Genomic DNA, 21,107 nt, shown 5'->3' with positions numbered 1-21,107 from the left:
CTGCAGCTTAAAAGATCTTTTCATGCATATGTTAAATGCTTATATAATTAGTACTGAGCAAACCAGAAAGCCACATTCGTTATTATACTATGAAAATACAGTGCTCCAGCTCCAAATTTCACAATACTGTCAGAGTTGGTTTGCTTTATGGTGGCACTTTATTAGCTCAAATAAGAACATCACATTCCCTAAAGACAGCATCTGGCCACTAATGTATGAACAATATGTATCCTTCAATCTAGATGATGCTATTATAGGAATCATATCTATATAATTTAAAAATTCTTTTAAGAAGATCAATTCAAACAAATCTGTCTGCACTTGTAATAAATTGTCAGACTCGAGCAATTTAAATGTCACCTGCTTCTAAAAGCAAAACTCGCAGGTCTGTCTTGCTCCAGGATTTAACTCCACAAGGGTCAGGAATTATGCATGCTGGACGGAGTGAAAAGTGGTAAATCCCACAGTCATGGGTAAGATTTATATGGGAAAAGAGACACAACTTTAAAACAAAAACCCCGCAAAACAAACCAAAGAGTTTAAATCCTGGAGCTTGGTGTTTACCTATTTTGAGTCCTTTTGCAGTGTTTTCTGAAAACTCTAAAAAATAATTAAATTATATTCTTCCAGGTAATTCATATTATTAATAACATATTAAAAATATGAGGTGCTAACAATACGGAACATTTAAAGCATTTCATTAGAAATAACGTAGAGGAAAAGAAAATAGCCACAATTTCCCTGCAGGACAGCTTCCACAGAGCTGACCACAGACATGTCTCTCTGGCTCACACCCAGCTCCCAGTCCCAGCTCTCCTGAGCAGCAAGGGCAAAGAGAGGCATTTCACTACACAGCCACTCCATACCTCTGCATCCATAGGTGTTTTGGCCTCTCCATGGTATCAAAGGGCAGCTCAGTGCCCTGGGGTGGGCAAACTCTCCCTGGGATGGTTGTTTGGAGCAGGAGTGGAGTTGGAGATCTGCCCCTTGGGATCCATTTGCCAACAGGCCAAGTACTCACAGGGCATCTCACTCCAGCCTTCCACACACTCTGGTTTTTTTTCCTAGTGTTCGGTCTTGTTTGCTGGTGGGGCAGAAGCTTGAGGTTGCACAAGGCGGCCTGTTCTGCTGGACTGGATAACCCAGGGAGAAACCACTGCCTTGCTGAAGGCTCAGGGAGCTTACAGGACTTCATTCTCCCCACCAAAGTCTTGCCAGTCCCTAGTTTTCCCTGAATGCCTGTTTACAGGTTACACAGTTCCCATGAAAAGGAAAGCCATAAGTTTCAGGACAGTCCCAAATGTGGCTGGTTTTTGGAGGAGCTCAGCAAGCTGTAGTCTGGCCCTGTAGGGGCTTAGCTTGGCTGAGGGATGGTAAAGCACCATGCAAATGAACTCTATAGTTTTACTGACTTATGGCACAGACAAGGGCCTTGGGTGTTTCTTCTCCAGTTTTGCTGCTTTTTCTTGCATTATTGGAAACAAACAAAGCAAAGCAAAACAAAACAAAACAAAATCGAGGTTCCCTTTAATATAATTTACTGAGAAAATACTGAAATTGGAAAGCTTCTGGTTAACTCCCCAGTCTCTGTCCTACACTATCCAGCACCTCAATGGCTACTAGAAGTAGAAAGCATTTCGTTTTGCAAAAGGAGCCCAAAGACAGGTCCCTCAGTAAGATCTGGTTGTTTCTGCACCTCCAAAGCCAATGGGAAGCTTTTCCATTGATCAGTGCAGCATCAGGCCCATTCTCATTTGCAACATTGATCTGCTCTCAAATATAACTAAAAGACAAAAGTGTTAATAAGAACAACTGCTCAAAGATGCTGTCTTTAAAGAAAATATTGATGCTTATATAACTTTGGCAGCCAGCAGATGTCAATCTTAATTTTTTTCCTTCTTATTTTAAATATTTCCCTGGTTAAGTTACTATACATCAGAATATTCTGCTAAGATAGCTGGAGCACTGACAGTTACATGAAACGTATACGATATACTTATCAAACATTTCATCCAACATCATGTAAAGCTCATACATATTTATAGTTTCCATGCAAAATGTTATGCAACAACAATGTTATTTTGTGCTGACGTTGATATTTGAAAATGTTGCATATGTCAGACATTGCTAGACAAAAAAATGTGGACATTTTGAAATAAATGCTACCTCTAGATCTCTAAAGCCTACCACGTCGCGCTAGGTGTTTTGTATGTACCAAGCTGCATATGAGGACTAGCTTTCTACGGCTACACGAGCGGCTGCTAGACTAGGAAACCACTGAATAAAAGAAAGGAAGACTATTACAGTACTTGGCGGCTGTTTGGCCATGCCTTTGAGCATATGATCTATCATGTTAGTCTGCGTTTGAGGAGATGATGGTGGCCCAGCCGGCGGCTTCGGCTTGGGCGGACGGGCTGGTGGTGCGTGACGGAGAGAGAGACGCCAAAAGTAAAGAGACAAATGACTTCATAAACAGTGACAAAAAAGATGGGAGTTTCAAAAGGAACGTAAGCAGAAATGATCAAATACAAATGGAATAAGCTGCTGGGTTTTTGCTTATCGGTATTTGGGGTATTACACGGTAATGACACCATTTGACAACATGTATTCTAGAAGTCAGCAGATTCGAACGTCCTACAGCACCGTGCAATCAGAAAGCTAAAAATTCAATGCAAGTATGAAACCACACTTAGTGCAGTCACACCAGGAGACTGAGATGGGTTAATTCAGTTAAAACTCTGGAATTCAGAAAAGGTGAACTAAAAACCACAACTTGAAGTCGGCTCCCCAATGCTTAGGCACGTTTAGCAATAGAATAATGAGCCATAGGAATTAATTGCTTTGCAAATATCAATTACACATTTTAGAATTAAACGTCACTGTTGGTTAAAGGGAGCTATAAAATATTCTTGTGCAATTTAAACATGTAAAAAAATCTGTCACTTAAAAATGTGTGGTTCCTGATCGTTTCCAGCTCATTTAATTATTTTCAACTTGGAATTCTAGTGGCTTTTATATTCTGGGTTGAATCATATATAAAAACTTGCCAGCTCTATCAAATATGTTACTTGCTATTCCAAATGTTAGAATACTGCAATCAGGACTTGACCCATCTGTCATATAGTTTACAATATCAGCATAGGAAAAATTCAAAGAAAATAGCCTTTCCTTTTACATACACCCAGAGAATAAATTATATGCTGTGAATATATTAACACAATAGTTTCTATTCCTTTTAATAACAGTTTTTAGCAGCATTGTGACTATTTTTAATCATGCCATTTGCAAGGAATCTGGCATATTTATCTGGACATTCTATTGCCAAAAGTCCTTGCCATTTTGCTTGCATTTTCCAGTGGGGGAAAAAAAAAATCAGTTGGCTTGTGTAAAGGAGATTTCTGATTGCTTTTATTTCTCACAGAACTGCAACACTTATCAAAGTATAATAAAGAATATTCGAGTAAACCATTAAGGAGTGTGAGTTAGGTTGGTGCCCCTCTCCATACACAGGGATAGATACACATACATACACACACACATACATAAAATCACATACAATGCACACACATGCACACACACACTCACACACACTCATTTTTAGTCTTCTAAGCTGTGTAATGATTAATTCAGACTCTCAGATTCAAGCTACTGTCTTTCTTTCTTTCTTTTCCTTGTTTTCTTACAACAGGAAAAGCAAATCTATTCATTCATCTCTGGAGTAATCCTGATCTTTGTTCAACATTTACCAAGGGTGACTTTATCCCCAGAAACAAACCTCTCAGCCTCAAGTGACAAAAATAACTGCTTTTTTGGGCATTGGCCTAATGACTTTCACTCTGCTTTAAAACATAAGCAAGAATTCAATTTGACTACTCACTGATTGCCCCTGAGCTTGACATGAAAATGTAGGAAGAGTATTTTACTGCCCATTCCTATGGAGATCAGTTTGTGCCAAGGTCCCTGGATGGGAAGGGATGGTGGGGAGAGGGAATTGCACATCTTCTCCCGCCCATGTCTGACAACCACAGGGTGGGAACCAGGGGAGTCTGTTGGGTGGCAAAGTTGGGGGTGTCAAAGAGAGAGAGCTCTTCCCAAGAGTGCCAAAGCCAAGGTGAAAGGAATCTGAGTTTCACCCCATTGCACACGTCAGCACTGCAGCCCTCAAGCATCCTTAAATGTGGAGTCCAGCCCCTGCATCCCTAACAGCTACCCATCCAAAAATAGCTCCTAGGCTTCACAGACATCCAGACTCCAGAGTGTTGAACGGGCCTGATTAGCACAAGTGTTTTCTGTCCTAGGGAAAAGTCATTAATAGAGAAAGAGGAGGAGGAAAAGGCAAGAGATGCAGCAGCATCTTCACGAGTCGCTGGTGCAGCGCGTACAGAACAGCTTGGAGGAGGCTCCCGCTGTGCAGTTGTCAGCACAGTGCCCCAGGGTGGCTCTCACTTCTCTGGGGGGCCTGTGAGAGACCCCTCCAGCACCTTAGCCTGCTCCTGGCATCCCCCCACTCTTGGAAACAAGCTCCCACAAGGCACTGGAGCAGGCTAAGCAACAAACTCTTGATATAATTCTAATCTGGCCCAATCTGCACAAATATTCAGCTCTTTTCACACATTTTAGTTTTTCAGACCCAAATTCAAGGCTCTTGCATGACGGCTGCAGAACCACCTGGAGGTGAAGGAGGGGAAGAGTTCTCTCTGTTCCTGTGGGCACTGAACACCCTGTGCCCCAACTCATGCTTTTCTTTGTTGTCTCTTTATCGCATGAAAATTTAAAAGATTAAGGTCTGGCTAAGGGAAGGGAATAATTACCTCTGTGAATTTAAACAGAAATGGGGTTGTGACAGCCATGCACTATGAGGCACTAGAGCTCACACACTTCTCTAGGTCCAGGTCTCAGAGGTGACATGTGAGGTCCCTTTCAGGGGTGGCTCAGCTCCCACTCAGTGCAAGGGAGATGTGTGAGGCTGGATGGGTTTTAATGCACTTGCTTGTGATCAGCTGCAGCGTGTGGCAGGTTTTGTTTCACTTTGGCTTTTCATTTTTCCCTGTCCTTTTCCTCTCTGATCCCTCACTACAGCCCAGTTTAGTATCAGAAATGGTTTTGTACTTGCTGCTCATGTGTGTCAGAGGAGTAAGATTTAAACACCTTTCTCACTGAAATCAGGAGCAAATTCTTACTGCCTGACAAAGTGCTTTCCTGGACAAACTCTTCTAAAGGTTTTTATGCTTCTGCATTATACTGGCACATAAATACTTGCAGAAGCTCAATTACTTGAAGAATTCGGTGTTTGTGCTTGCAGTGATCTTCAGCCTGCAATAACAGGTATATTGATAAATCTGTGCTACATTGGTATAGATATTGCACACAATTCATTTTGTATGGCTCTTTACAGACTGGAAAATTTTCAAACTACGTATTTCTACCTCAGCACTGTGATTTCTGCTACATGGGTTACTAAATCATCAGCAACATTAAGAATTACACTTGCAATAGAAGAAGAATATTATTGACTTTTCATATTTTTTAGAAGCATAGCCACTGATTCAATTATTTCCTCATAATAATTAAAAGTATATGACCCTTGCCAAAGGCTTTAGCATCCAAGTGTTATGTGTGTATTCATTTGTGAGCCAATAATCAAAATGATACAAAAAGCTGCTGTTTTCAAGACAACTATAAAGCATAATGGACTTAGCCACAGACAAGGCAGGGCAGCCTTTTATTATACTCATGAAATTAATTTGTGTGCATCTGAAAGGGATTTCAGTGATGGTATTTTTTCTCTCAAAATTTAAGATGGTTTATTTTAAAGGAAAGAAAAAATAACAGATTTTTTTTTTGAAATTCAGAAAGAGATGCCATTTCACCTCAAAACCTCAACATACTGAAGAGAGAACTGTTCTCCTGATTTTGTAATGATTATTGAGCCTAGGGAAGAATTTGTGCCTATCTGAATTGTGTCTCATGCCCCAGGCAGCAAGTTGCTCCCACAGTTTGTGGGAGACCCATAGAAAGAAAATGTCAGAATGCAGATCTCTGCATTTCTGAAGCTCTTGCAATAACTTTCTACTGCTTTAGACACTGCCTTTGAAAAGTCAAGAGGAAATCCTGAAAGCTGCATAACGATTCTTTGTTAAACACAGCCCAGTGCCACTTCAAGGAATGAAACAAATAAAGCAGCATTTCAGCACACATGGATAGAGGTTATAGTTATGCCTGAGTGAAAGTATAGGGTTTATTAATGACTTCAGCCTCCACTCCTGCACACAAAGATTGATATTTTCATATATTTTACATTTTTATTTACTCAAACAATGTAATTTTTTTTTTACTTTCTAAGCTTTGTGATTTATCACAGATTCTGGAGTGATTGGCTAGCAGGGGCTGGGCTGACAGATCACACAGGACCTGGTCAACTGACAGGCAGCTCAGCTCCTCAGTTGAGCTCCAGATACGTGCACAGAGCTTCCCAGGCTGAGATCCAGAAATAGGGAAGGCGAGTGACGTAAAGTGAGCATGGGGCTGTGACAAGGGCCAGTATGACTGCCTTGGAAAATGCCACTGCTCCTTCACAACCTGCTGTGCTGCTCTAGTCTGAAACCAAACTCTCCTGCACCTGCTGCCTCAGTGCAGGACGTTTGTCACGCCTGCTGGGGCCAGTGCACCACCAAGATGCTCCATGGCTGCTGCCAGCTCGGGCTGGTGCAGCCCAAGCTGCCCTGCTCAGCCCCTCTCCTATGGGGCACCCAGCCTGACACAGGCACCTGGGGGATGTCTGCCTCTGAACAGGCACTGCAGCTGCCCCTCAGTGCCCCGTGGGCAGCACTAACCCCTGAACTGAGCGGGTTCCAGCTTCACAGCCACCTGGCATCACCACTGGGTGTGCTTTCAAGTGAGGCTGAGCTTGCCCAGGAGCCCACCCAGGGAACACAGGGGGTGCCACACAGTGTGTGTGCCAGGACAGTGTGTGCAGCCCTGCAGCACGGTGAGGTGTGGTGCCTTGGGAGACTCCTTCCCTGCACAGGGGATGGAGCTGCTGCTGGACAAGCAGAAACCTGGTATTTTTGGATAGCTCAATTTGCCTTGGGGACAGAGCAATAGGACTTCAGTAGGTCCCTCTGCTCTCCAGCTATTTTCCATGAGATGTTCCACTGCTCTGCCACCCACACCCTGGCACTAAGCACCGAGGTGAGATCTGTCTCCTTCACTGCTCATCTCTGTGCACCAACTCAGCACCACGAGAAACCTCTCCTTACAGAGACCAAACCTAAATTGCAATATGAGAATTTTTCAGCCTGAAAACTGAACTCCCTCCCCAGTCTTACACCAAACAAAATCAATTGTCAAACTGACAACTCTGCCTTGGCTGGCACCACCTCTGAAGCTGCCCGTACCCAACTCCACCAGTGCAAAGTGGCACTTGTGCTCATGTGCATAAGGGATGGAGAAGTTATTATTTTCTAAAATAATTATGTATTTCTGACCTACATAAACAAACACTTATTAAAAGGTTACAATTATTAATCTGAATGTTTGTAGCTTTGTCTGATTAATAATTAAAGTAATTTATTTTAAATTCTTTTAGCACAATTCCCTGTTTAATGTTCTATTTCAATATTTTAATGCAAGAGAAGAGACTACACATTTCTCAGGAGAAAGGAGAACTAAAGGGTAACACTTGTGTGTTTAAGAAGTTGTTTTCAGGGTATTATTTTTATTCTTGCTTCTGGCAAAATAAAAAAGTCAGGCCAAACCCCAGTCACTTTTGACTTCACTTAAGCTGAGGAACCATTTTCAAGTGAGTCCTGCTGACCTTGCCTGAAATTTTTTTATTTAAAACCAAGGGAGATTTGTGGGCGCAAAGCAGTGGAGTCACATCTCCCTGTGCCCTTCTATTTGCTCCAAGCATTGGGAAGAAACAGGTTATTTTTAAACAAGCTGGGCCATGGGAATGTCACTCTGAACTTCTAAACTGCAGGCATGTGAGAGGTTGTTGCAACAAGCACGATGCTCCATGCAGTTACTGTGCTTAATGCACAACTGCCTGTGCTCACTCTGATTTTTACAGTTAATGGCAATAATTGGGACTGTTCTATTTACTTTTGTTTATTTGCACCTTTCATAAATGTAAGAAAAAATTAGTCTGCATTTTCTAAATATTGCTTGTTATTTACAATTCATTTTACTATGAGGCAATAGATTATGGGCCAAATTTGAGTGAGGAGTCTGGGGAAGTCAGAGCCTGCCCCAACCTCTTGTAGTGCTCTTCTAAAGCAATTTCCCTGTGCAAATAGAGCTGAAATCAACCAGATCCTTTCTTTTTCCCCACAAAACAGAACAATCTACTCACAAAAAGAAATGAACAGTTCAAGTTTCAAGGACTTTGGAACTAGGACTCTGGGATACAACAGAAACGAGAAGAGGGGCTGCAGAGCTCCACCATCCCTTTTGCAGAGATGTGCACTTGAGCTGAGCCTTTGCCTTGTTACATGTCACCACAGGTTATAAACGAGAGACAAACACGACTTCTGTCCCACCAGATTGTTTGTTACACATTAACAAATAAATAGAAATAAAGAAATAAAGAAAAACCCAGTCCTCCCATCAGGGCAGAAAACAGAAGGTATGAAAACCAAAAATGAACGTTAGTTTACTTATAAATGTGCTTGTTAGGTGTGGAAAATTAATGGCCAAATCACCAACATTTTTTCACCCAAAATGAGCTGCAGTTCTTTAGAAAAACAAGAAACCTTCTCTTTACAAAGACTAGATTCTCCTCTACAACTGTCTCCTAAGAAGGCACTACATCTCTACAGGGTATTTTTAATCTACACTCTATTCTATGAAAGGAGGAAAAGGAGATTATGTAGACAGCACAAATTAACTCCTTAAGTATCAATGCATCTCCATTTTCAGCCTGAAGGAGTACATATCTTAAGGAGCTATGAAAATAGAAAACAAAATAAATATAACTCAACAGTCCTAACAATTTATAATGCATATACAATTGTTCACCTGCGTCCTTTTGATTCTCTATATGAAAGAGAGAAAGCAACAAGGAGAGAAAAGAGAGAAACAAGAACAGATATGCAGGATTAATGAGCAAGTGGACCGCACAGCCCCCCAGTTATGCGTGATATATGACATTTGAAAAAAAGAAAAGTCGCCCCGTCTCGCCCCCCGCCCCCCAAGCGTGGGGTTACCAAAGGAAGCTCCTTTCATGGAGAGAAAACGCTGCACAAATAGAAAACCAGAGAGGGAGAGCTCTGAGGACACAGAGGGGGTCTCCGAGTGACAGCAGGGTCGGGGTGTCCCCTCCAGAGCTCGGTGCAAAGGAGTGAGTAAAAAAATCGAGGAGGAGAGCAAGTAGAGTGCATCCTTTCGCTGAGAGCTAACAGACAGGAGACATTCAGATCTGATGTACAGAGAAAGGACAGCCTTACACCATCTTATACACAGGATTGGGTAAAGATTTTGTACGCAGGCAAAGGGATGGCTTTTTCCAAGTGTCCTTTATCTGACCTCTAGCTCACTTCTCCACAATGTAGCTGCTACCTTTTGATTGTGTACCAGTGACAAGCACTTTACAAACTGGGGTTACACAGAAGCAAAGTAAAAATGCATTCAGGTCACGGACATAAAGAAGAACTGAAAAAACTTACAGACAGTCTGAGTTTGTCACAAACAGATGGGTTAATTGTCTAACCTGGTTTAGGCTGATAGAAAGTGACTGGACTTCTCACACTGGGTTTCACAGACAGAAGCAACAGACAAGCCAATGCTAAAAGACTTGAAGCAAGGAGAGTGAGTTGGTTTGGATCTGGACTTTCTTGAGGTAATGAGAACAGAGAAAGTGAGGACAGCATGGAGAGGAGGGTGGTAGGTACTCACGAATGGTTAAATCCATCACTTGAGAGGCCAAGCAGAAGACAGGATGCTCATACATTTCTCTCTTTTTCCCTATAAAAGAGGATTTGGGCATGCAAGAGGCTTAGGTCAGAGGTAAAGAGGTTACAGGCTATAGGTCAGAGGAAAACTTCATATCAGGTTAAAAGGAAAGCCACAGAGTATTTTGGGATACACACAGGATAAAAAGAAGAAAAAAAAAAAAGAAAGAAAAATAAAAAGGAGGGTTAAAATTTGAGATCTACTGGATTAACCATTCAGCATGCCCATGAGTCACAAGAGAGGCTGTGACCATGACTCTAGAGGTTTGCTCTGAACTGTTTGCAAGAATATAATGATCAAAACATCATGAATAGAGGGAAATAGATTTTCATTGGTTTAAGGCTCCAAGATACTAAGGATTTCAGCCTTCAGTATCTAAGGCTTTCACAGGTATTTCTTCATAAGCATAGCCTTAAGCACTGCTGCCACTGATTTGGTTCTGCATTTCTGACAAAAGTGTTTTATACGTGGCTATTCAAATGTCACCCAAAAGCAAGATTTCAAAGCTATGTCCAGTGAACAGGAATGTGTCTCACCAAGGTAAACTTGTCATTTGCTCTTCTAAGGAAGTATTTGAATATGCAGTGGACTATGCTCATGAGAGAAAACCTGATGCATGCAGCTGGCGGATGTTGGGTTGTTCAAATTAACAATCCCAGCATGCTTGGAAATTGGTGTTACAACCACTTTTGTAGAAATAGCATCAAAAAGTGGCTGTGGCCAATCACAGATAAAGGAGGAGAAAAGCAGAAGAGAGCAGATAGTGTGGAATGAACTATTTCCCTGAAAAGGCAGCTGGAAAAAAAATAGGTTTGTTGCTTCAAAGTATTCCCAGACCTAAAAGTCACAGTGCAAAAAGAGAGGGCAGATAATTAACACAACCAAGAAGAATTGAGGCACAAAAGGAAAAATACACACTAACTGTTCTACTTTGGAAATGAATGCATTTTTACTTACAGATCATAAAGTTTGTTTTTGCATAGATTTATCTGAAAGAAGAGAGCAAATCTTACCAACGAGTTAGTGATATTTATACAGAGAACCTAAGGGAGCCAGCCCTGGGTAGAAGCATCCATCAACAGAAAAGCTGTTTTTGATTCTCAATCCTTCTCCATCCTTGTCAAATATATTTAAACATTGCATTTTACAGAATACACCAATTAAAGTATCCTCTGAAGTTGAGTACTTGGATAAATTGCCTGATAATACAGTGCTTATGAAACCTTCATTCCTTCTCTATTTTTGTCACTCATTACCAAGTCAAGAGTTGATAAACATCCTTTTAGTGCCCAATTCTTAAGTGTTTCTCACTGGATGCATAACAATGAATTCATTACCACTGGTACACAATTTGCATCATTAGACAGAAAAAAATGGAAAAAGAGAGGACATGTCATGTACAGAACCTGGACAATTTGCCATATAATAACAACCCAATTTTTCATGTAAACAAGAACAAAGAACAAATCAGAGGCAGTTTTAGTTTGGGTTTTTTTTTCTCCTCTCAATATTGTCCTATAGGCATACAACAATAATCTTGGCTGTGGGAAAGCTTCACACCACACATAACAGAAACCCAGAGTCAGAACATACCATTCATCTGGAACACACAGGTTTTAGTAATTGGGAACTTGGAAAAAGTTGGGTGGGAGTTTGAAGTCGGGAAGAGCAGCCAACAAAGTACCAACATAAACTGATAACATATAAAGAACGACTGAATCATAGACTTTCAGTAACACATATCCTCCAGCAAACTTTAAAATGTCTTTTTGATGGCTACATGTGTCTCTGGTCACTGGTTATTATTCTCCCATAACTTAAAAGGTCAAAAATGTCAGCTTTGCCAGATTCAGAGTGACAAGAAAGAAATCCGATGCAAGTATGGGATCACTGATCAATGACTGCAATGCAAACTGCAAAGACAATGAAACACACCCAGAAAAAAAGACATTTTAAATTGGCTACAAATGATTAAACATAGATTAAACAGTTTTTCAGCCTTTTATTTTTCATTTGTCTCCTGAAGTGTCACAAGCAATTAGCTGCAGTATACCTTCAGCTGTAAAGATGACATCCCAAGTATTTTTCAATTTGTTTTTTAAAACCACGACGTGAGTCTGAATACTACACCACTGGCCAAATGCACTAACGATCAAAGGAAAAAAAAGCTACAGCTCTTTTTAACTGTTTCCTCTCTCCTTTCCAGAAAAAGAAATGATTTGCATAGCTTCCATTCTTAACTGCTTCCGAAGCCAACACCACAGAAAAGATTCTGAATCACAACAGCTTTACCGACAAGAGAGTAAATAGCAAATGAGCTTTTTTTAAAGAGCTCCCAGCCACCTAAGTTGCCACCTAGAAACATAAGAAAAATTTTAATTTCAGAAAGAAAGAGCCTTACCTTCAATTTTGGCATACTCTGATAGTCGAGTATAATTGACTAGAGCTGCTTGCTCCAAGCATTTACGGATGACTGTTTTTACCTCCTCTTGAGGGACCGGAGTAACTATGTCTTTCATCAGAACCTTGACACAAGAAAATCTGATTTGTTGTGGCACACAGAACTGCTTTTCTCCAAGCCCAGCACAAACAGCCATTCCTATGCTAGTGCTGTGTGGCTCTCAGGGCATGTGAACAATCACAGGACTCACTGCAAGGTCACCTTGGCCAGCCTAAGATGTGGGACTGTTTTATTCCCCTTCTGTATTTACACCCTGAAGTCTGTGTTGATTTTTTAGAGTATGACATTAAGATCTGTCACAACTTGCCCAGTGCCAAGCAATGTTTTGCCCTTCCCAAGTACCACTGACTGACTTGGGTTTGGGTCTGGACTTGGCCACACTGTAGGTTAGCAGAGGTGGGAAGGATGTTGGAGTGGGGATGGGGAGGAGGATCATGGTGAGCAGGTTTTATACATCCAGAGGGAACAAGTCTGCCTCAAGATGGGAATATCACCAGGCAGCAGCCAGGAATTGCTGCCAAGGGTCTGTGATGTGAACCTTTGCCAGGCAGACCCCTCACCCTTACCTGACAACACAGACACAGAATATTGTGCCCTTAGTGGTCAGGTTACACATCTGCCTTTTAGCTGAGGCAGGAGACACCAACCCCACCTAAGCCCCACATTTCAGTGTAAGATGTCATTAATTACATGTCCTATGCAAAGCCAACAGCTCCTCAAGCTTTTTGAGATAGAAGGATATATGAGAACAGGTAATTTTAATTACTCTCTGCTGTTTCTGTGCTTACCCTTTCCAGCAGTGACAGAGTGGCTTTCAGTGCACCCTCTGGACGGCCAAATGGGAAGCAGTACCTAGAAAAAGCACATCATCTTAGCATTAGACCAAGTGCACATGAAAACCTTTCCTGAGCCATAAAGATACCTTTCTAAGTCTGTCCAAGCAATTCTCTAGTCTCTGCCTGGAATGAGCAGTCTTTCTATAGGGTAACTTCCTGAAAGGCTTTGTTGGTGTATACTAAGGCAGCAAAAGAGAATATGGGTTAGTAATAAGCTGAGAGTTTTAGCAGTTTCTTAAATCTGGGTGTTACCTGGAGAGTTTTTAGATCTCCTTGGAGAGATAATACCATCTTCTTCTAAAAATGGGGGAAAAAAAGACCCTATGGAAGAGACATTTATTTCCAGCTAGAGACCTGACAATGCACCAGGGTGTAGTCAAGGTAATGCACATCACCCATCTGTGTGAAAATGCACAGCCTGCCTGACCTGCCCAGTGTGCTGGGGGCCATTCATCCCTTTTTTTGGGGGGTATCTTTCCATACTGTGACATCCCCGCAGAAAGCCCTGCCTGTCAACTCTAGGGAGAAGGTAAATGGGTTATAACTGAGCAGAGAGGAACAGAGAAGAGGATAAGGATAAGAGATTTTTTGTTGTTATATTTTAGACAAAATCCACAGCTTTACCATGCCTATGGGAGCAAGATGGTTTGAAATATCCTTTAAAGGATATATATTTAAAATCACACGGCAGCTATAAACATGCTTCACTGCCCTGTGTAGGTCTGTGTCACTTATGCAAAATTCCTGTGTGCATTCAAAACCTGCCTTTTGGCTTTGCTGCTTATAGGAGGGAGCTGTGAGGAAATCATTCTTCTCGCATTCAGCCTGGGCTCTGTGCCTTTACCTGAAATGTGTGATCTGATTCTCCAGCAGCACCCGGAGCCGCTCCTTGATCTCTTCGAAACGCTCTTTCTCGTCCACGGTCACCGTTCCTATCCCGTCAGGCCTGCAGAAGAAATGCCACAATGACTCAGACTCCACCTCAGCACCCTGGGATCTCATCCCACAGCACACTGTCCTTTCCAAAAGGACCCTCAGCAACTGTGACACCCAGGACAGAGGATGTGCCATGCCAACAGAGGGGCGGCTGCAGCAGCACCGCTGCCAAAGTATCAAAAATAAACAAATAGACAAGTATTTTCTCTCACAGTGATAACCTAGACGTGGATACCCCCCCACCCCTTTATTTTTATTATTAAAGAAGTTGGGAAAAGCAGATTTCTCTCAAAATACTGGTATATGCAGGGAGTGCAGTGCCAGCTCTCATGTCAGGATTGAGCTGGTTGCTGGCAAAATAGGGTCTGAATTTCTTCAGAAAAATTCAGCTGCTAATTTAACACAATTCACAGTATAAAAGAATATCAATGACATGGATATAAACAGAATATAAAATTCTGCACTCTTTCCTAGCTGCTGAATCACCCCATTATAGAGGTTTCTTGAAGTGAACCATCTTCAATATATTCCGCTGAAAAGTGCCTGAAGAGTGACATGCATTTTGCATTGGAAATGCAATGCCTCTTCAGTAGTTTAATTTTAATTTATAAAAATGAACACATTATGCAATTTATCTCAAATTTTCTCAGACTACTTGATGCCCCTCTATTTGAGGAGTGCACAGGAGTGTGTTGTGAGACACCCAGGTCCTGCTGCCTTGGGGCATTTCTCATCTTTCACGGAGCACAGTGAGCAGACAATCCCCGCTGAGGCTCTTCCTGGGGGCTGGATAATGCCCTGATCCCTGTGCCATTCTGTCCTGCACCTCTGCTGGTGCCAACACGCCCAATCCCCTCCTTCTCCCCCACACCCACACGGCAAAACCTGCCATGCAGAGCATCCCAGGCAGGAGGAGGGAGCGAGTCTGATCCACCCATCCACCAAAGGCATCGGCCAGGCACACAATCATTGGCTCTGCTTCCATCGCTGCAGAGCAAAGTCTCAGCATTTGTCTGCTCCTGGGCAACTCTGCTGGCACAGGCAATCTTGAGGTAATGTAAGACATCTTAAAATTGAACAAATGTTCTTACTTAAAGGCCTCCCCCAGTGTTCAGCTTAAGCTGCATAAATCCGCAGTACTAGACTGGTTTGGCTTTACAAAAGACTTGGCAAGGGATTACAAAGCTTCTAATGAACCTCCTGTCAGGGGTTAATTGGTTGGCTTTATTTTCCTCTTAAAAAATCAAAGGCCCTAAACTTAAAAAGAAAAAAAACTCTATAAAAAATTAAAATCGATAAAATCTGTGCAATCACTTCTCCTCGACCCTACATTTACTAAGCTCTTAATATCATAAATATGAACTCTGATATTCCAACACAGGTGAATAAACCATTAAAACATTTGGGAAGAGGAACTTGCAAACCGTAGATGATATTTACTGCAAAATTTTAAAGCTAAATATACATTAAATAAAACTTGCAGCATGGACACAGAAAAATACTTGAATACCAGGGCATGTATTTAAAGTTAAACAGCATTTAATCAGAATCTTTCTTTGATTATTTGCCAAATTCAGTTGTGTATTAAGGAAAAAAACAGGAAAAAAAGATTTAGGCTGAAACTTGGATAAAATGTCTCAGTTGGGGAACACATTTCATAAACAATTTTGGAAGTATGGATCTGGTCTCATTAGTAACTAATTAGTACCAGTTATTTTGAAAAAATGAGCAAGCCACAAAAAAAACCCAAATTAGATATTGAACAAAAATTAATGTCTTAACATTCTTAATATAATTTATTCCAAAGTTCCATAAAATATTTAATATTCAGATAGAGATGTCCATGCCTTTTGTAATGCTGTGCACCTCACAGTGCCTGGTTTGCTCCCAGGCAGAGAGAGATAATTCAAGGCAGACCACAATAAATGCCATATATTAAGGCACAGGGTTGAAGGCCTCATTTGACTTTTGGCATTTGGTCCTTGCCCTGTACCCACAACAGCTCAGAGTGTCACTGGGTTAATTGTATCAGCACTGACAAACGAGGCAGTAAAAGCTGCCTGCCCTGGCAGTGATTTGCTGTGGGACTGGAAATGGTCTGAAAATTGTGTCACCCTTTGCTAGGTCAATAACCTCAACTGGTGAGATTTAATGGCAGGATCTGACAGCTCGGGCTGGGTCGCAGCCTCCCACATGAATCTCAGCCTCTCACTGCACTCAGAGCACTCACCATGTAACAGCTCATGGTGGACACCCAGCACAGGCTGAGCTGACGGCACCAGGTGTGTCCTGCTGGGCTGGAAGCATCACTGACCCACACAAAGACAAAGGGTGGGCTCTGGAGAGAAAACCTCTGGCCAATGTGGCTTTTGCCCAAGTCACAACATCTGAAGGGATGCCAACCAAACCCCTAAGTCACACACACACACACACACACACACACACACACACACACACACACACACACACACACATGAAAGCTTAATCCTTTGGGCTTCCCCTTTCCTGTGAGCCAGGAGGACACAAACCCAGTGGCTCTGGCCACCGGTCCCTCCACACTGGGTGTAAGCACAAGCCACTCTCACGTCTCATGCAAACTTGAGACAATCTACAGGTCAGCTGTAGCCATTTTTGGAGCAGTGTGGATGTCTGGAAGGGCCTGCCAAGCGAGAGCCATCACCATGGCAAGGACTCCCTTTCTCACCCAGCTGTGGACTATATTGCATCTGACATGATGAGCATCTCTTGAATCTACCTTTCAGATTTTCGGCAAACCATTTTCTCACTGTCCTTCACAAAGTTGACATTTTCGGCAGCATGATAGGAAAGATGTCATGTCGGCTGCTTTTCAAGTTGTTGTCACAGTGGTTAGCACCAGTTCTGTCATCTTTGCTTTCCTCACAATCCCCCATCTTGAGCCATGTCACAAATAATAATACTTCCGATGTTTTTGTCAAATTTCAAATACTATAACCCAGTTGCACATCTTTGGATTTACTAGTTATGTTAATCTTTGTTGCTCATCTTCCCAGAAGCTGAAGCATTAGAAACTCATTAATTAGTGACAAATGCAGGATATAGATAGAACTGGAAAAACACTACCCAAAGCCTTCCACTTAATTTATTAGCTCGATAATTTTGAAACCTAATTAAATATTCAAGTCAAATATACTTTGAAAATATAATCTTTCTGAGGGAACATATTTATTTTCCCTTTTGCAAGAACACAAAGGGTATATAGCTTAGCATCACTGTAATTTAAGATTCACTTCTGTGCTCTAAACAATTTCGGTACATGGCTGATGGGGCTGAAAAAATCCCCAGGAGAAGCTCAAGCTGCACAGCTCATTCTGATGCTTATTGGCAATTTTGTTTTCAGCAAAGGTCTCTAGCTCAACTTTGATACTAGCTATTTGATCTAAATCTCATGTACAGAAGCATCAACTCCACCAGCGAGCAGCATCTCTCTAAGCTGCAGAAACTGATGTTCTCACACACAATCCACAACCACATCACTATTGCACTGAAGCAGTGATAAGTGAGAGGAGAGCAAAAGGATGGAACGGAAGTTTTGGATGTACATGGTATATACAAATGCACAAGGGACGAAATGGGTTTGGGCCTATGAATTCAGTTGGACAAACAACATTACTGTTTCCATCTGTGTGGAGACAATTCCATCCAATTCTCTATAGCTCCTGCTCACGGGTACTTGAGGTGTACGGCAGAAGCTGTGGGCAGAGAGGGAAGCAGAAGGGCAAAAAAGGCAAGAAAAATAACTAACGAGATTTTTAATTATAAGTAAACAAGTTTCAGATCACTCCTTCTGCTGCAGATTCACTGTGTTGGCTCTAAACTAGTAAATTCCCACAGTAAATATTTCATATGAAAAGTTTTAAATGCCACTTTCCTAATCCCCCCATGTTTTTAAGTTTTAAACCACAAAAACAACAACATCAACAAAGCAGGTGGTGAAATTAAAAAAAAAGGGTTGCAATTTAAACAGCAAAAATGATAGTCCTTGTTTAGCTTAGATGGTTTGTGCAAATTCCGGGGTTAATTATAAATTATAATTAGGACCTGTGATCCTAAGGCCACTGCTTTATTCTACAAGTCCCGCCTCCCCCCATGCCCTTTTCTAATTATACCCGGTGCCCCCAGGGCTAGTTATGCTGCTAAAACAAATATATCAAAATGATTTTTTAACAAAGACTAATATATGAAGCAATAGCATGCATTTGTATGCAATTATAAATATACAGTATAGCTCCAGCGCGTTAATCTCTTTGACATAAGCCTCCATGAAATACCACGTCGGCTTCTAAATGAAAAGACATATCATCTTTTACACCTTTTATGTTTAACTTGTCTACACTTTTTTTTTTTTTTAACTGGGGAAAATATTGCTTACACGTAGCAAACAGATCTTTGCACGCACTGTGAGCCCTGGCATGCAGAGCCAAGGGAAAAAAAACAATGTCAAAAACTGATGCAAATAATTTGATTTTTTAAGTAACAACTCAAATATAAAACACGTGCTGCCTTCAGCTCCCTTGCTGGTTGCCAGGTGCAGCACATATGAGCTATACAGTAAACATCGATGATTAGTGCCTTGGACGGCATGTGTCAGGAGAGGCTTTCGCAGCATCCTCGCGGGAGGAGTTGCCTGCTCAGTCCCACCGGTTGCACGAGGACGGGCTCTGGGGATGTGGGCAGGATCACGGCTGCCTCTCACATCTCCCCCAGCAGACCAGACCTGAAAGAGCCCACCTGCCTACACCCCTAGGAAAAAAGTGTATTCAGCAAACATGGATTTTCCCCCATCTCCCCTTTCTTCTGGGGACTCACACCGTATGGGAAAGGTCGGTGAGAAGCCCTTTGCTCACCCCAGCGCTCCTGGGGGCTGCCCCAGCTGCCCGTGAGGTGCTGCTGAGCATGGGAACCCTTTAATCTCCCAACTCCTGCCTTCCCTTCGCTCGGGCTCTCCTCCACGCCGCAGCGCCGAGCCAAGTCACAGCTCATCGGTTCTCATGCGCCATCCGCACCCCTGACACACTGCGCCGGGTGGGTTCTGAGCCCTGCCATCCCACACCCAGTGTGATGGATCGTGTCAGCCTCCTGCACGGAGCTGGTGACCTGCTGGTGGCTGCCAAGCCAGCCCTTCAGCACAGGCAGAGCATCCCATCCGACAGACAGCACAGGGAGCACCTGCTGTGTCACTGCGGTGCTGGATGGGACACGGACACAACAGGGCGGGGCATCACACCCTGCCAGCCTGAACCTGCCTTGCTGCAGCCAGGGCAGGGCACCTGAATGAGAAACCCAACACAGAGCACACGAAGATATCGTGATAAAGTGTACTTACTGCTTAAGGGAAAGAAATAATCCTGCATTTCTGTTGTTTCAACTAGCTGTGTGGAAATCTTTATGTGAAACAGACCAGATATGTAATAACAATTCAATGGAAAAAATTGCAGGTATGTCACATAGAGTTTTCAATTCCTGAAGGTTTATGACAATAGCATATTTCTACTGGGTTGTAAAAACAGTAATGAAAGCTAATGGTAACATTAGTTAACAAAATTGTTTTTTCTTGAAAACAAATTTGAGACTGCAAAATCAGTTTACACAAGAAAGGGAAATCACTAATATACCAAATTAATTAACAAGGAGACTTGTAGCTGCTTGAACCCTAGGTAAATAGTCATTGAATAACTTGCAGAAGATTATGGTACTTGGTTGTTATTAGACTGGAGGGAATTCAGTCCAGCCCCTGATTTTGATAAACTCAGTCCGCTAATACTTAGCATACAAATGATCAATATTTAAGTCTGATTTTTAAAAGTTTAGGATTAACAAGCACAAAAAGAGTTTTTCACGGTGCTAACTTTAACATTTATAAATAATGCTATTCTATGTCTAAAAAAAAAAAAAAAAAGCACAAGTGAAACCAAGGCCATTCCTGAAAGCCACTTCCTTGCAAGGGACAGGAGCTACTGCTCAAGATTTAGACACTAACTTTCAACCCGGAAGAGCTGAGCTCCTCAAATTTTGTTCCACAATACTTCTGTCATGTGCAGACAGGGAAGAAGTGAGGCTCCTCTAACACATCACTTCTCTGTGTGTCAAACAACACTGGCAGTACTGCCACAGCCCTCTGACATGAGGACAGTGAAAACAGGGAGAGGGAGAAGGTGGGGAAGGATCTTGGTGGCCATATAAACCCTTTCACAGTTTTATTCCAAATCATAATGTCTTTTCAAAACCATTCCTGCTCTTGCCTCTGCTAGTTCTCTGGAGGACTATTGATAAAGAAAAGCAAGATAGTGGTGGTACCAAAGATACATCAATAAACATATGATATGTGTTGTTGGAAGTCTGGATAATTCTGTGTCTTTACTATCTGTCACCTGTGTAAATACATCAGAAATAATGTTTTTTTCATAATGATATGTCTTTGCAAAAGGCATCCTGTGATACCAAGTGGACAAAACTCCATTATCAAATAATGAGTGACCACAACAATTAAAAAGCATTGAATTCCTCAGTCTCAGCGAAGAGCAAGTACCTGAGGACAGTAAACTGTGTGGATATTGCTCTTGCTGGTCCCTGTTTTCCTCATACCCTGCACTTGCATAGTCAGGTGTCTCAGGAGGTGAAACTTAGGGCAAGTAATTTACCTTTAACTCCATTTCTACTTGTGAAAAAGATGAAATTAAAAGAAAAATTATGTGGGCTGTCATGCAAATAGCAGTGACTTACAGCCTTGGTATGGAGAGGTCATGTCAGGGGTCTCAATAAGATACATGAGCCCAAAGGAGCGGGGAGACCAAACTCTGACATGCAAGCCAACAGGGCTCCAAACTGTTCACAAAACCCCATTTTGACCACTTCACCTGCTGCAGCCGCAGGGCCAGCCCCAA

The 21,107-nt window shown here is 42.1% G+C and overlaps 1 protein-coding gene across 15 annotated transcripts in view; it reads right to left on the bottom strand.

The window, feature by feature from the left end:
- Positions 1 to 21,107, bottom strand: part of CADPS (calcium dependent secretion activator) — a 202,927-nt gene that overhangs the window by 55,795 nt on the left and 126,025 nt on the right. For 5 of the 15 annotated variants that reach the window (XM_074550477.1, XM_074550472.1, XM_074550478.1 and 2 more), the window contains 3 exons: positions 14,093 to 14,194; positions 13,201 to 13,264; positions 12,353 to 12,476 (listed from right to left, as the gene is read on the bottom strand). In XM_074550477.1, coding sequence (XP_074406578.1) covers positions 12,353 to 12,476; positions 13,201 to 13,264; positions 14,093 to 14,194 — 290 coding nt within the window. Of the gene's footprint in view, positions 1 to 9,018; positions 9,037 to 9,894; positions 9,964 to 12,352; positions 12,477 to 13,200; positions 13,265 to 14,092; positions 14,195 to 21,107 lie in introns of all 15 variants that reach the window. The other 10 variants (XM_074550466.1, XM_074550467.1, XM_074550473.1 and 7 more) reach the window with 3 other exon arrangements.

The sequence above is a fragment of the Zonotrichia albicollis genome, chromosome 12, assembly GCF_047830755.1.
Source record: "Zonotrichia albicollis isolate bZonAlb1 chromosome 12, bZonAlb1.hap1, whole genome shotgun sequence".
NCBI classification, from domain to species: Eukaryota; Metazoa; Chordata; class Aves; order Passeriformes; family Passerellidae; genus Zonotrichia; species Zonotrichia albicollis.
The sequence above is the reverse complement of the archived record's forward strand: the minus strand, read 5'-3'. Positions and strand labels throughout refer to the sequence as shown.